The 15,106-nt window shown below is 40.8% G+C and overlaps 1 protein-coding gene across 2 annotated transcripts in view; it reads right to left on the reverse strand.

The window, feature by feature from the left end:
* Positions 1-15,106, reverse strand: part of LOC120399033 (cadherin-10) — a 155,689-nt gene that overhangs the window by 39,997 nt on the left and 100,586 nt on the right. For both annotated transcript variants that reach the window (XM_039526903.1, XM_039526902.1), the window contains exons 4-5: positions 5,198-5,317; positions 4,565-4,732 (exon numbers count right to left, since the gene is read on the reverse strand). In XM_039526903.1, the coding sequence (XP_039382837.1) occupies positions 4,565-4,732; positions 5,198-5,317 (288 nt within the window). The remainder of the gene's footprint in view (positions 1-4,564; positions 4,733-5,197; positions 5,318-15,106) is intronic.

A 15,106-nucleotide genomic window follows, 5' to 3' on the forward strand; every position in this document is an offset into this window, starting at 1 on the left:
TCCACTCTCCTTTTGCTAATATTGTTGCAGAATGTATCAGAATTCTGAAATGGGAAAAAACTGACTTAGGCCCAGCAGACTAGAAATCTAGGTTCTGCGTGATTGTGGGATGGTGATGCACCCCCAAGCAAGCGGGATCGTTAATGGAGGACAGTGGTGGACATGTTCCCACAAAGAAAGGCATAAGAAGAATTGGGAAGGTCACTGGCAACCTTCTTCTGTCAATAAAGCTGCGGGAAGACCTAGGCAAGTCACTTGGTGGTTACTCCTGATACTTAACAGAATGGTAGAAAGATTAAAATAGAGGTTGCCAGGGGAGAGGTGGACTCCTTTTGAGGAGATCCATATCAAGGAAACCATCTGGTTCATTGATGGGATAGGACTGAGGTTCAGGCTTATTCTTACTTTTAGGAACTAGTTTATCTATCCCAGTTATTATATAGTGTTTGCCCAATGTAATTTAAACTTTGATATATTGGCTTTAGACTGTACCCACTTAGTGAAAAGCCATCAACCACCACACCAGAGAAGACAGAACACTAAGTCAATTTACATTTCTCATAGATTTATGGGGTTTGAGGTATGCCCTGTTACAGGATGCACAATGGTGACTGAGTATTGTATCTCCAAAGTGCACTTAGCTCTGTTTACTAATATGTTTCTTGACACTCTTGCACCTCAGTGTTTTCAGCTCCATGATTTAGCTCATATTTACTTTGTCATTTTCATTACCCTTCTGTAATATTTAAATCTGTGTACTTTGCTACATTAGTACATAATCTCTCTATAATCTGTTAATGGTTCAAAAATGACAGCGAAATCCCACTGCTCATATTTATAAAATAAATATTTATTCAGTGCTGTGAGAGACCGTGAGGAAAGACCATATGTCCCATAACATTTCACGAGACAGAACACATGAAGGGGAAGACTTAAGGGTGCCATGGCAACATTTAGTCTCATTTTCCATATTCTTAGGCATTTAAAACATACTACAGAAGTTACTTCAATTTTTTTTCCCCAATGAATATAGATATGTTCTAATAACTGTTTCTCATTTTAAAATGTGAAAAAAAAATGCTTTATAGTGCATAAGAAACGCTCCTTGAACTTTGTTCTGCACTGCCTTTAATACATGGAACACCATCCCCAAAGCCAGACTGTAAGGCCACTCCTTTGAATCCCTTTGCAAGTCCACTTCTTAATGCCTATAATACATTAGCCAACAAATAATGAATCGCTTGAAGGGCTATTTGGAATGGGGGCTGGGGTGGAGGAGATTAATGGAACTAACAAGATATTTGTATATCATCATCCTGACCTGGTCTATGGTATTTATATAACTCTCATCACCATAGTGTCAGACCACTCCCCCACCCCTTCTGTCTTTTTGTTTGTTTTGTCTTACAGTTTAAATTCTTTGGGGTATAAACTCACTATGGGTTAGATTGTGCCTTTAGGCACAAATCAGAGCCAAAGGTGGAACATAATTGGCAACACACAGGCTTATATAGCCCTGTCAGGCACTGTGCCTCAGAGACTAGTCTGAGACTCCTCCTTCCTCCTCATTTTGGAGAGTAAGCAATTTACTATGTGCCAGTACCAGCAGCCAACTATGATGCTCCTGCATCCACTCAGCTGTGATGGCCAATGTATTTAAAGGTGAGAGGTGGAGGGAATGGGAGGAGCAGGAGGGAAAAAAAGAGGCTCCACCGACTCCTTGTCCATCTACTCTGGAGTATACATGTGGAGAGGGGAAATAATGAGCAGGCCACATTCACTTACTCCTGTGCATCCAGGCCCAAGTAGCCTGCACAAGGGACGGGGCGGGGAAAGAGAGAGAGAGAGAGAGAGTGTATGTGTAGGTCTGTGTTCGGCAGAGGGGGAGTCTACCTCCCCCTTACATTCTTGTGTGAGCATGTAGTCTAATGGTAATGTTTTCTAAAGTCACTTTTGAAAACAGGATTTAGGCTCATAAATCTCTCCAGTGCTTTTGAAATTTTTACCCCAACACACTATATAGCCCTACGTGTTTGAACTGCACCTAGCACAACGAGACCCTGACCTGCAATCCAAATAAAGAAAAATGAGAGCACATACTATACAATATTGTAATACTTATACTCAAAACGAGTATTATACTAAAATATTTGTGTGTGGCATGCTAGAGACACGTTAGCGTGGGAGAGTTTAAGCTTAGATGAAGGGCTTTATAATGACTTCCATTTGAAGTCCATGGAAAGATGCCTACTGACTTATCTGGGAGTTGGATCAGGCCACAAGTGTATACAATTAATATAAAAGCTAAAAAGTCATAGGTATTCAATGAAGAATTCAGTTATAGCAGTTCTGTAAAGTCCACTCAGACGCTCAAGACAACAGTCTGGCCCGTGCTAAAATTAAAAAAGAAAAAGGAATAAACAGAAATAAGCAGCTGCATCTATATTTAGTGCCTAAATACTGTACTAAATTTAACTGCTGAAGCCAATCTGTGAGGCTTTTGCCCTGCAGTTTGCAGTGCAGACAGCACCTAGAATAGTCTTCCGCAGTAGTCTGCAAAACTGCTGAAACCAGCAGGATGTAATACTTTTATGCACAAAGCATCAGAGGTGCCACAATCCTGTATGTGCAATGTGCATCTACAGAGAAGTTAACATATCAAAAGAATTGCTGTGGAAAAGTGAAAGTAGATAGCAAGTGACAGGTGAGTGGCAAATTCTACCCAGGGGAAATAATTGTAAGTACCTAGAACTGTCTTTGATTTATCTATTTTGAATTTACAGATGAAGTTATTTCTCAATGTAGTCGCATGCTATTAAATACAAACAGTAGACAAATGGCTACATATTAACTGAAGTGGTAGCAGAGAATTTAGAAAAATACACTGCATGTTATTTCATAATGAACATGCTGAAGTCAGAGATAATGGCCCTGATTCTCCTGTGTCAGTAGAGAATTTAGATGCAATGCCTGCAATCTCAAAAGCAGGGAGCTTTGTCTGGACTGGCAGGAAAAAGGGGCAGTGGCTCCTTTATGGGTTCCCTCTCTCTTGAGGGCTGGGAGGGGAGTGATCAGCAGGGGGTGGGAAGGAATCACCTGAGCTGGTGGGTGGGCAAAGTGGGGCTCAAGTAAGTAATTGGTCCCTGTGCACGAGGGGGTGGGGAAGCCAAGATAATTCCTGGCTCCTCCTTGTGGCAGGTATTTCATGCAGGCACTGATTGCAGAGGGGATACAGTTCAGCAGGAGTTGGAAGTGAACTTAAGGGAAGATATTCCATGAAGAAGCTGGACGACTGAACTGGGGCTCTTAACATTTGGCACAGCGAGGCGATGCCCATCGTTCACCAGCTCCACCACTGAGTGCCAACAACAGGCTGGGAACAAGCTGTGGAAGGGTGGGGGGACTAAAGACAGCCCTGCATGAGGTGCAAGTGATTAAGGCAGGAATCATGACCTGCGCTGTACAAGGTAATGCTGGACAGTTCCCAGAGGCGTTAAGCTAATAAAGTTGTGGCGTAATTAAACCACATCATTTGCATCTCGTCTTTCTTCCTGTGTGTTCAAGACAATTATGCACTGCCTGCTATTTCATAATGAACTTGTTGAAGGCAGAGATATTGGGCCTGACTCTCCTCTGTTGTGCACCAATGCAAGTCAGGCATAACATCATTGAAGTTAATGGAGTTGCACCAGGATAAAAGTAGTGGGAGAGAAGAATGGGAATTATTTGCTGTTACAGAATCTTGGGCACTCTATAAATGTTCTGGCTGCAATATATTCAAAATGTTTTCAATGGGTACTAAAATGTTCACCTACGTAAACCATCCTCCCACAAAGAATTTTCAAGGAATATTCTAACAAGTTTGCAATATAGAGACTCGAACAATTACAGGTTACATAAATAGAGGCTAATAATGGTTTCCTATTCTAGTTTGAGACAATGAAGGCTTGAAAGCTGTACTATCACAAAAAGGTTAAAAAGCAGTATAAAGTGCTTTGATAAGTTTAAGCTGTCAAAAACAGTGATGTTACATGCCATTCACATTCACTTTGGGAAGTTCTCTGCATATCAGCTTTTATAGCACTGTGTCTATACAAATACAGATCTGTCTGGATTTCCTTCAGGTAATTCGTCCCCAGAGTTGGGGTCTTCATGATTAAACGTTTAAGCAGGGACTACAGTGCACCTATTTCCTCCTTGCTAAAATTAATACATGTTTTGTTTTCCAGTAAGAATTAAAAATGGTTAATCTATAGGTAACAGGAAAGAAAGAATTGCTCTTAATGCTCTTATGGTCCTGCCTCTCTCCTCACCCCCAAATAATCCTGAAAGGTATCCCAGGTTTCCTTTTGTTATATTTGATCATGTAACCATTTCCCTGAACAAAGGAGTACTGTAACATTTAATTTTCTACTTTAATAACAGTGAATAAATCTGTACATAAGCCTTTTGTTCATGTGTGCCCCATAATCTAGATTTACTTTAAATTAAACCAGATGGCAATTGCTTAACTCTTTAATTCAGAAGCTTTTGGCATGCAGGAGGACTATTAAATGTTGCTTACTCTGGGGGAATCGCGGCGGATTGTCGTTGACATCAGTCAGTGTGATGTTCACTGTAGTGGTCCCTGATAATCCACCCATCTGGCCTCCCATGTCTTTTGCCTGGATAACTACTTGGTACTGCTCCCTGTTTTCTCTGTTCATGTTTGGCAAAGCAGTCCTGATGATGCCTTTAGGAAAACATGTAAGCAATTGTTATCCATCCCTGCATTTTTGACACGCACAGTACCACGATACTGAGTCTTTTCAGTGTGTCTTTAAAAACATATTTTTCAAGCGTGCATCCACTATCAATGCAATCCAATTATCTGTGTATCTCTGTGAAGTCTTCCATACAGCTTCTCTCTCTCTATGTACAATGATAGAAACAAAAACATTAGTACTACATTACAACTTTCTAGTTCCTACCCAAAACAATACAAGTAACTTATGTTTTATTTAGGTAGCTGTAATATATATGGTTTTCACATTTATTACAAGGATTGTAAGTTACTGAAACACAGGAAATAAGAAACATTGTAGCCCTTCACTGCCTGGCTTTGTACAAATCTGCTCTAATTTTGGTGAGTTTTCTAGAAGAAAGAAAAGCTTACTACTAAGCTTGTGGTAGACGAAAACAATATCAGCTTCCTGACCTGTTTCTGGCTCCACAGAGAAATATGGCTGTCCCTGAAGTATGCTGTAGATGACACGGGCACTGTTTCCATATGAAGGGTCATCGGCATCAGTAGCTGTGACTTGCACCACAGAAGTACCTGTAGTATCCAAATTCAGCTTAGTTCTGCATGGCACCAGAAGGAGGAGCAAAAGCACTAGTTTTTATTCAAACCCCATTGAAATCTTCATTGACTTCTGCATCACAGGGACCTCAGTTTGTTCATCTACATATAAATTTGTGATCAATTAAAAAAACAACAACAGTATTTACTTATTCAAGTTTTAGGATCTAGTATGAAGCAGTTGGGAACTTGTTTCCTTAAATCTGAATAGATGATCAGAACGAAGTTAGTAAAGTCAAACCAGAACAGCAGCAGAATTTAATGCATATCCTTACGTGATTATTATTGGGTAATAACCATTGTTTTCTTTTAGGTTTTTTAATATAAACAAGTGTCTGTGTTTCAATGACACCAGATTGTCTCATAAATCTTTCTGTGCACCGATATCAATGACTATACAAAGATCCAGGAATATTAAAGGGACAGCAGATTGAATGGTTCACCCAGATCTGCACTTCTCACCCTGGTGGCAAGAAGGAGAAATAAGCCACCATTGCCTCTCCACTCTAAGGGCTTGGCTACACTTACAAATTTGCAGCGCTGCAGCAGGGTGTGAAAACACACCCTCTCCAGCGCTGCAAATTGCGGCGCTGCAAAGCGCCAGTGTGGTCAAAGCCCCAGCGCTGGGAGCGCGGCTCCCAGCGCTGTCCGTTATTCCCCACAGGGAGGTGGAGTACGGACAGCGCTGGGAGAGCTCTCTCCCAGCACTGGCGCTTTGACTACACTTAGCGCTTCAAAGCGCTGCCACGGCAGCGCTACCACGGCAGCGCTTTGAAGTACAAGTGTAGCCAAAGCCTCAAGAGAAAAACAAATACATATTACATAAAACATGCATATTTACCTAAAAGATACATTTTGAAATGTCTTAATCTTCTACACTTCATGGAATAGCATGGCCATTTCAAACTTTTCTGTGAAATAATCCCTCCCCAAACCCTTCAAGCATCCTCACTATTATTTCTTTTTGCAGCAGTGGAGATTCCCCATCCTGTTGAACTCCAAATGATGGCACTTATAGTGATGGGAAGTATCATGATTGTTTCCTATCTATTGTAGCTCCATATCCTGCACACACTTATATACTTTTGCTTCTCTTGTTCTGAATTAAAAAATCATCTATCACCATGGGATCTGCCCGCTTGGCTAGCCATTGGACTTCTTGGGGACACGAAGTCCTTCATATACATTTCTGCTCTTGTTCCAGTTATCTTCCCTCTCTTGCATACCTTCACCACATCACTGCATAATATTGACACCCGTGACAACAGCAACCAGAATCAGTTTTCTGTCCTTTCACTGATGAAAGTGATGATGGGGTGAACTAACCACTGATCCTAAAAGCAATTGTCATGGCAGGGTGTATGGGATAAAGATTACGCTGTTACTTTGCTTGGAGCACAATTCTCTAAAGGTGCTAAGCACTCTGATCCTGACCTAGCAAATTACTTAAGCACACGATTAACTTTAAGCATGTGAGTAGTCCTGCTGATGTCAATGGAACTATACATATGCTGAATGTTAAACACATCCATAAGTGCTTTGCTGGACCAGAACTAGAAAGCTCAGCATCTTGCAGAATTCAGTCCCTACAGAGCAAACAAGAAATGACTGAGCAAGGGGTACCTCTAAAATAAGGCAAGAGCATGTCGGGAGGACATGCTTTTTTATGTTGATGTTCATATGAACACTTAAAAATAGGATGCAGAATTCATTTAAGAAAATGGTATTGGGAATAGAAATCATAGAAAAAAATGGCTCCACGTGGTGACTGGACAAACACACACAAATATCTGGAATACCTTCTGTTATACTAATGATTGCTAAAGACCATGTCCACATGAGGCAGAAAACTGAAAATCTAGAAAATGCTTTGACATATACTAATCTACAGATTTCCTTAGTGACACTGAAAAAACATCTTGGGAACTGATAAAAGGTAAGGCTGTTCTTTTAGAGAAGGTACATTTTTAACCTTGTAAATTAAGAAGGGAGCCACACGTGCACCTAGATGATGGAAGGAACCAGACCAGAGACTGTCTCAGCTGTCTGTGACACTATTACATCTTTTGGCACAGAGTAGATTTTGAGGGGCACAGTGCTCATAACTTTTGCTACTGTGTCTGAAATTAAGTTTTAAGACTCTGATCCTGCAATTTATTGTGTGGATGGACTTCTGAATCTGCATGCAACAAATTGCAGGTCAGGGCTTACGTTCCTGATCCCAAACAGCATAGGTGTGAAGTATTGCACATCCAAGGCAAAGATAAACAATGATGAGCACTATTGCACTATTGCCAGTGACACATTAATGAGGAGAAGGAGTCAAGCCTCAGAGACAATGCATAGCTCAGCTCCTGATTAGCATGATGAAGGTTTCTTTTAGACCATGTCTCCTGACATATGCTCATTCTCTGCCCTGGCCCTGCCCCCTTTCTTACCCCATGCATTCACAAAGAAGGGAGTGGTTGCAAAGAGGCTTGACATATACTACCACCAAGCATGGAAACCTCTGTTTAGTGCTTAAATTTGTGCTGGAGCACAACTTTGCACACTCTTCTGTACACACCAGAACAACTTGCAGGATCAGATCAGGGCCATATCACAATGGTGTAACATATTATGCAGTGTAGAGAACGGTCTTTAAACTCCCAATTCATGCAAGGCAGTATCTGTTCCTCCTCTTTAAGCAGCAGTTTATAGACTTACTAGCTGAATTATCTCTCTTTATTTCCTTTTAAGAGCTGAGTGAAATTGGACATGCTCATATATACACATGTTTTATACAGACCAATTAGCAGCATTTATTAAAAGGAAGTCAAATGTGTTGCAATTGGATTCTCTTCCTGTTTCTACCAAAACTAAAATAGATCTGTAAGAGTTCTCACTGGAGGATAATTTGAAGGAAAAATTGGAGAATATACTTATAATTTCTGAATCCTTAGCAGAACTGGACCTTTGAATGTTATTTGATTGAATTTTGAACGGTAATAAGACTCTGGATATTGGATAATATTTCTTCCTCCTATATGATGATGTATTTTTATTTTGCTTTATGGTAGGAATGCTGATGAGAGGATTAAATTAATGGACACTGAAGTGAAGTTACAGTAAAAAATTGTCTACTTTTCCTTCTCCATTTTTCTTTTCAATAGCATGTGAATACTCTACATACCTCTTCATGGCTTTGCACCCTGAATGAATGAGGGGAAAGTTGATGCTCAGTGTTTTCCTACATATAAAAGCAATTTAGCGAAACAGTGTGAAGAATTATGCCCTTCCTTATAATCAATATTTTTAAAAGTTACAGAGCAACCTTAAAAATGTAGAAAAACAACTATTTGAAACTGCCAGCTTGCTCTACATTTTTGCTATGCTTCTAAAGAAACAGAGCTTTCTAATTAATAGGACACTTATTGCTTTAAATTCCATTTTTGATTATTTGCTGTTAAATTAGTTCTTAACTCTGAACAGCTTGCTGTAAACTTTTAAAAAGTCAAGAATGCATGCCTTTTTGAAAATCATGGTTTAGTTAAACATCAGTTGTTTGGCTCAGGACAGGACTAAATGGGTGAAATGCTATGGCCTGTATTATGCAGGAGGTCAGATCAGAGGCTCTCAAACTATGGTCCACGGACCACCAGTGGTCTGCAAGTTTCATTCAGGTGGTCCGCGGATAGTTCCCTCTAAAGTGTGCGCCTGGGTGGTCACACACAACAGAATGAAAGGCCACCCACCTAATTAGTGGAGCCATGCAGTGTGGCTCCACTAATTAGGTGTCTGGACCCTGGAGAAGATGCACATGTAAGGTGAGGTGGTGGCCTTGGGGCGAAATAGGGGGTAGGTAGGAGGGGGCAGTGGGGTGAGAAGAGGGGGTGGGGGGAATTTGGGATGTGCAGAACTGTGGCAGCCAGAGAAAGAGGCAACTTTCCACAGCTCCAGGGCTGTGGCTGCTGGGGAGAGAGACGGCCCTCCTTCCTAGCCTCAGCTCTGTGGCTGCTGTGGCGGGGGAGAGACCCCCCCCTCTCCTTCCCAGCCCCAGCTAAGGGGCTGCTGCGGTGGGGGAGAGAGGGCACATACATCACATTAGAAAGGTAAAACTACTGATATGAAAATATGAGTTGTGTGCTTTTATTTGTAGAACAAAAAAAATGTTAATCATTATTATCCAAAGTGCTAACGGTACAAACAACATTTCGAAAGATCATTAAGTGGTCTGCCAAGACCCTCACCAATTTTCAAGTGGTCTACGAAGAAAAAAGTTTGAGAACCACTGGACTAGATAATCTATTGGTCCCTTCTGTTTGTTGTTGTTGTTGTTTTAAAAAAATGCATTTATTTCTGTTCTTCTGGATCTTATAGCATGCCTTTCTGATAGCTATGCTCCACCAATTGTGTTTCTCAAGATGCACAGACAACATCTGACTCCATTTTCATTTGAAGCCACACCACACTAAGCATGGAATAAATAATTTTGGATACCTTTCCTCTACATCTGTCACCTCCATACCTGTAGTGGCCAGTGTTGCAAAGTGTCCCCAGTGCAGTTTCACAAGGTAAATCTATGATGCAACTCTGAGCAAGCATCCCAATCCAAATAGACAGACTCATGCTAGCCCAGCTTGTGCAGTAAAAACAGCAGTGTGAACGTTGTGGCACCAGCTGAGGATCGGGTTAGTCACTGGAGCTTGGACCCAGGAGGTCTGGCGGGCTTGAGAGCCTGTGCTGCCGCTCCAGCCATAATGTCCACATTGCTATTTTTAACACATTGGCTTGAACTGAGCTAGCGCAAGTCTGTCTACTCAGGCCGGAAAGCATGCTCCCAGCTGCAGTGTAAACACACACATACAGTCCTTCAGAAGGCTACACATTTGATCCTGTTCCCACTGAAATCAACAGGAGTAGGCTTGGGCTCTGCATCAATTCGCCCATTACTAGATAGTGTCATGCTGAGGGCAATGTGGAGCCACATCACCCGCGGTGGGGTGGAGGGCAGGTTTGGTGAGGGATTGTACTTTTCAATGCTGTACGATCTCTTTGGATGGTGCTGCCTGTTTCCCTTTGTTCACCCAGCCAGTTGCTACATGGTCGTTGGGGGAGCAAAGCATGAACTCTGTTAAACTTGTGCCTCCTTTGGATGTGGGAGATACTGCTGGGGTCTGGCCCTTGCACAGGGGTGGTGGCAGAGGGCATAAAAGTAAAGTAAAGCTCCTTGCACCCTCTCCATGCACCATACAGGGATCAGACACAATCTCACCTACAATAAGGACCTTGAGATTAGCCAAACAGAACAAAAAAGAGTAATTTAGTTACCTAATATATTCCCAATGAATAATTCTACCAGCTCAAGTTATGATTTGTTCTACCCTGCAGCTTGTCTTCTATTTTGCTATAGTGAATTGCATGAGTGTCTAATGAGCCCCCCGAAATAATTTATTCAGGTCAATTTGAATGTGTTAGCTGCTTTCCTTTATGTTTCATCTGCACATTTAGCCACTTTTGAAACAAAACCCTCTTTCAGGCCATTCAAGGTATGTAAAAGTGACCTTGACTGCCCCTTCCAACAGTACCTGGCCATTACCTCTCTGCAAATTATAGTTACCTCTTGAGAAACCATTTGTTTCTCATCTGGTAGCCAATTTTTAATCCATTTCAATAGCTCTCCCATGTACCAGTCTTTATAAATTAAGTCTTTGTGGATCAGTCTTTTGTGGGAATAGTATCAAAAGCTTTTCTGAAATCCAAGGAAAATGATTGCACATCCTTCGCTTCCCCTTTGTTTGCCAATTCAGTAATGTACTGAAAAATACTGAAACAAATTCATCAGACCTCTTAGTGTTGCATAGTCTTTCATCAATGTTTCCATTTTAAAATGAAGTCAGCTTAGGTAACCCATGAAAATAGGTGGCATTTTGGATGTTCCGTGATATGTTACACCATTTTAGATGGGTAAGTATCTCATGGCATTACTGAAATAAATAGATCTGATTCTCTTCCTCTCACTTACACCTGGTATAAATCAGGAATAACTATCAAATGAATGGAAAATTTGTGTGAGAGGAGAATCATGTCCAGTGCACCTAAGAGACATTTCCTGGTGAAAGAAGAACTCTAAATCCTCTGCTCCATGTAGCCCTTGAGTTAAATTCTGTCCCTTGGATGTACATACATAACTCCTGATGAAATTGGTAGGAGGCAGAGCTACACGTTGAGAGCAAACTCTGACTCTTCCGTTATAAAGCTGAGAATACCATTGTATGGTAGGACATAAAAGGGCCAGGATTCACCAAACACACTCCAACTACTCTGTAAATAGACCAAAGTAGCTGGAATGTACTGATGAATCTGGTACATTATATATAATTTATAGAAGAATTGCATTAATCCAGTTTTACCCTGCGATAACTCCACATTTTATGCCATACAGTGGAGTAATCCACTGTTGAACCAGGCCAATAGCATTTACATAACATAACTAAATAGCCAGCTGCTAGAATATTATAGCTCTCAGAAGGCATGTCAGAAAATAATTGTAATGATACCTTTTAAACATCTCTAAAGTCTGACCTAAACTGGGTATAATAATATTAATACACTTCACACTTTATAGTGCTTTCCATGTAAGCATCTTAAAACACTTTACAAATATTCATGAATTTAACCTTTAAATTAGGTAAGAATCAGACAGGATAATTAACAAGAAGAAAGTCGTATAGGAAATGTATGGCAGAGCTTGGACGAGAACTCAGACCATCTCCCTCCCAGTTCTGTGCATTAACTACACACTAAGCTCCCTTCTGCTGGAGTATCTATACAAACAGCATGCTGAAATACCAGAAATCTATCTGCTGTTTCTAGAGAAAAAGAGGGGAAATAATTGCATATGCTTTTCAGTTTGTTAATTTTTGAAATGTGAGCGCTGTATTACATGAAGCAAATGAAATGGAGAGGAGATAGACTCAGTGAAAGTAATGTCAGAAAGAGCGTCTAGGTACCTGGCATTCCAGTGAGTGGGCAAAAAGGTGCTGGAGACAAGCATAGCACTAGAGATTGTGTAAATCTTTTTGGGTGGCCTTTCAAGAAAATAACATCATAATCATTATTCCTTGGATTTTTCTGCTGCTGACTGTAGATTTTACTTTAATGTGCAGTGGATTGAAAAAGGGTTTGGTAAGAAATGTGAAGATGGAATGTAATCATATGAGGGATTAAAACCTGTCATTCTGAGATTCTAGCTGAGCAGATGCGGGAGGGTTTTGCTGGGGAATTAGCAGAACGAAGTAAAGTAAAAATAAAAATATCCAAAATGTAAGCATGGTGAGTGACTTAAATAAGAAGGGAATGCTATAGAAAACAATTATTGCTATGATATTTTAGCAGTGGGAAAAGGGGACGTATCATACTAATGAGAGAATGAACAAAAAGCCTGGGGAGCAAGTAGAGCAGTGGCAGCTATAAATAGTCTCTATTGGTCTTCTGAAGAAAAAGACAAAAGGAAAACTATGTCTAAAGATGACAGGCTAACTGTGGGATGCCCAAGTTGCAGGCCACATGTAAACCCAGAGGGAGGTTACACCTTTATGAAGTGCACATTGATATCCATAATGCAGGAAGGCAGAATTGATTAGAGGGCTAGAAGAACAACTAGGAAGGATGATAGCCATCAGAGATGTGAAGAAAATCATAGCTTGAGGAATTCATAGGCGGTGCTGCTAAACCCTGAAGATATGAGGTGAGATAAGGCTAAGGGAGTGATTAAAGAACAGAATTCCTTGGCTGGAAATGATGAATAGAGAAGCATAATTGAAAGGAAAGAAAAGATGAGATCATAAAAGGAATCATCAGGTTTAAAGTCAGAAATGTCTATTCTTCTCTGAAGGATATTAGCAGAGAGTCGAGAGGAAAAAGCACAGGGAAGAAAATGGATTTATCTGCAGCCATGGGAAGAAACCCTCAGTGAAACATGAGAATCAGCAAGAAGACAGGAAAGAACAAAGAAGGGAGTTATAAGTGGTAATCCTTTGGGACTCAGTGAGGAAAATAATGAAGGAAGAGGATATGTACACTAATCTACATAAAGACGTCAGGGCAGCAGGCAGCCTTACTGGGCTACTGACCTAAATGCAAGGTCCTCATCTTTGCCCATGACCTGCACAGAGGAAAAATGAACAAGGTAATACGGGTCATGAACAAGAGACTAAAGTAGATAGTACTGCAGGGTGACATTCTCAGACATTTCTCTCATACCACAGAATTCCTAAATGCACAAGGAATGCACTAGCTACTACTCCAATCTAAGGAAGAGCAGCATATTGCTGCATGTATGTCCAGGCAGCTCCACAGTTTGATATACAGGGGGAATAATCCTGAGTCCTTACCTATTCTCTTTGGAGTATTTCATGATCCAAGGGATACTAGGAGGGAACAGTCCCTGTGCTCCAGGAATAACAAGCATGAAATATTGGGACATCTTTTTTTTTTTTTTCCCCAGGGGAGGTGGGTGGCGGGAAAGGGAAATAGTTGCCTATATAAGACAAAGCCCCTAATATTGGGACATCTGATCTCCCTATCCAGGGAGAACCAGGATTTTAACTATGGGTACGTGCAAACTACCCGCCGTATCGGCGGGTAGCGATTGATTTTTCGGGGATCGATATATCGTGTCTCATCTAGACGTGATATATCGATCCCCGAACGCGCTCCCGTTGACTCCGGAACTCCACCGGAGTGAGCGGCGGTACCGGAGTCAACACGGGTAGCCGCAGACGCCGATCCCGTGCCGTGAGGCCCCGAGGTAAATCGATCTAAGATACTTCGACTTCAGCTACGCTATTCACGTAGCTGAAGTTGCGTATCTTAGATCGATACCCACCCCTAGTGTAGACCAGACCTATGTCTTAGTGTTAACTCTTCCATCCTTTTCCTACTTGTGCACTCATGGAGCTGCAGGGCACATGTCTGGCCTTCTGTGAAGAATGCAGACTGTGTGGTAATGACACTCTTCACTTGTGCAAATTGTGGAAAATCTTGGGGGCTAAAAACTTGACAGGCTTGTTTGAAGAATAGGAAATGGTACATGAAATCTTGGTAAAATGTTAGAACTAAAAAGGGCCATAGAAAGATGTACCCAAGAGTTCAGGCAAAACTGTCAGAGTAAACTGCAGAACAGTTATTGGTTATTTTTAAGAATTCTTGGAAAAGAGATGAGACCTTATAGAGAAATTCTGTAGATTTTAATAGGGCTGAATGCAATAGGAATACATAGACCACTAGAAACTTCTTCATTAAATTCTATCAGATGCTTAAGAGAGCCTATAGAAAGGCTATTATTTTATATTAAATTGTATAGGACTTTCTCATAAAGGACAATTATTCCAGAAAGAGAGTAAAAAGATACTATGTGATATTATAGTTATGGCTGAGATGGCACTTTCAGCCTAGGTTCAACGATTTGTAACTTTATTTGGAAAAAAAATATGGACTTTATTCTTCCCAGTGCTTAAAGGGGTCTGAAAAAAATGGGGGTCAACAAAAATCTGGAAACGGCAGCTCTGATAAGGCAGTTATGAAAATGCACCCCTCCATCATGTGGCTCAGTTTTTATTTATTTACTTATTTTTAAAATTCTATTTTATTTATTTATTGATAGGGTCTGTGACCCACTCTCTATTTTAAGCACTTTCACCTTGTATAATTTTTATGCTTGTGCTAAAAGGGCATAAAATGCTACTGTTCTTGGCTGAGTTAAATGTCCTTTAAACTGATAGC

The sequence above is a fragment of the Mauremys reevesii genome, linkage group 2 (genome assembly GCF_016161935.1).
Source record: "Mauremys reevesii isolate NIE-2019 linkage group 2, ASM1616193v1, whole genome shotgun sequence".
In the NCBI taxonomy this organism is placed as follows: domain Eukaryota; kingdom Metazoa; phylum Chordata; order Testudines; family Geoemydidae; genus Mauremys; species Mauremys reevesii.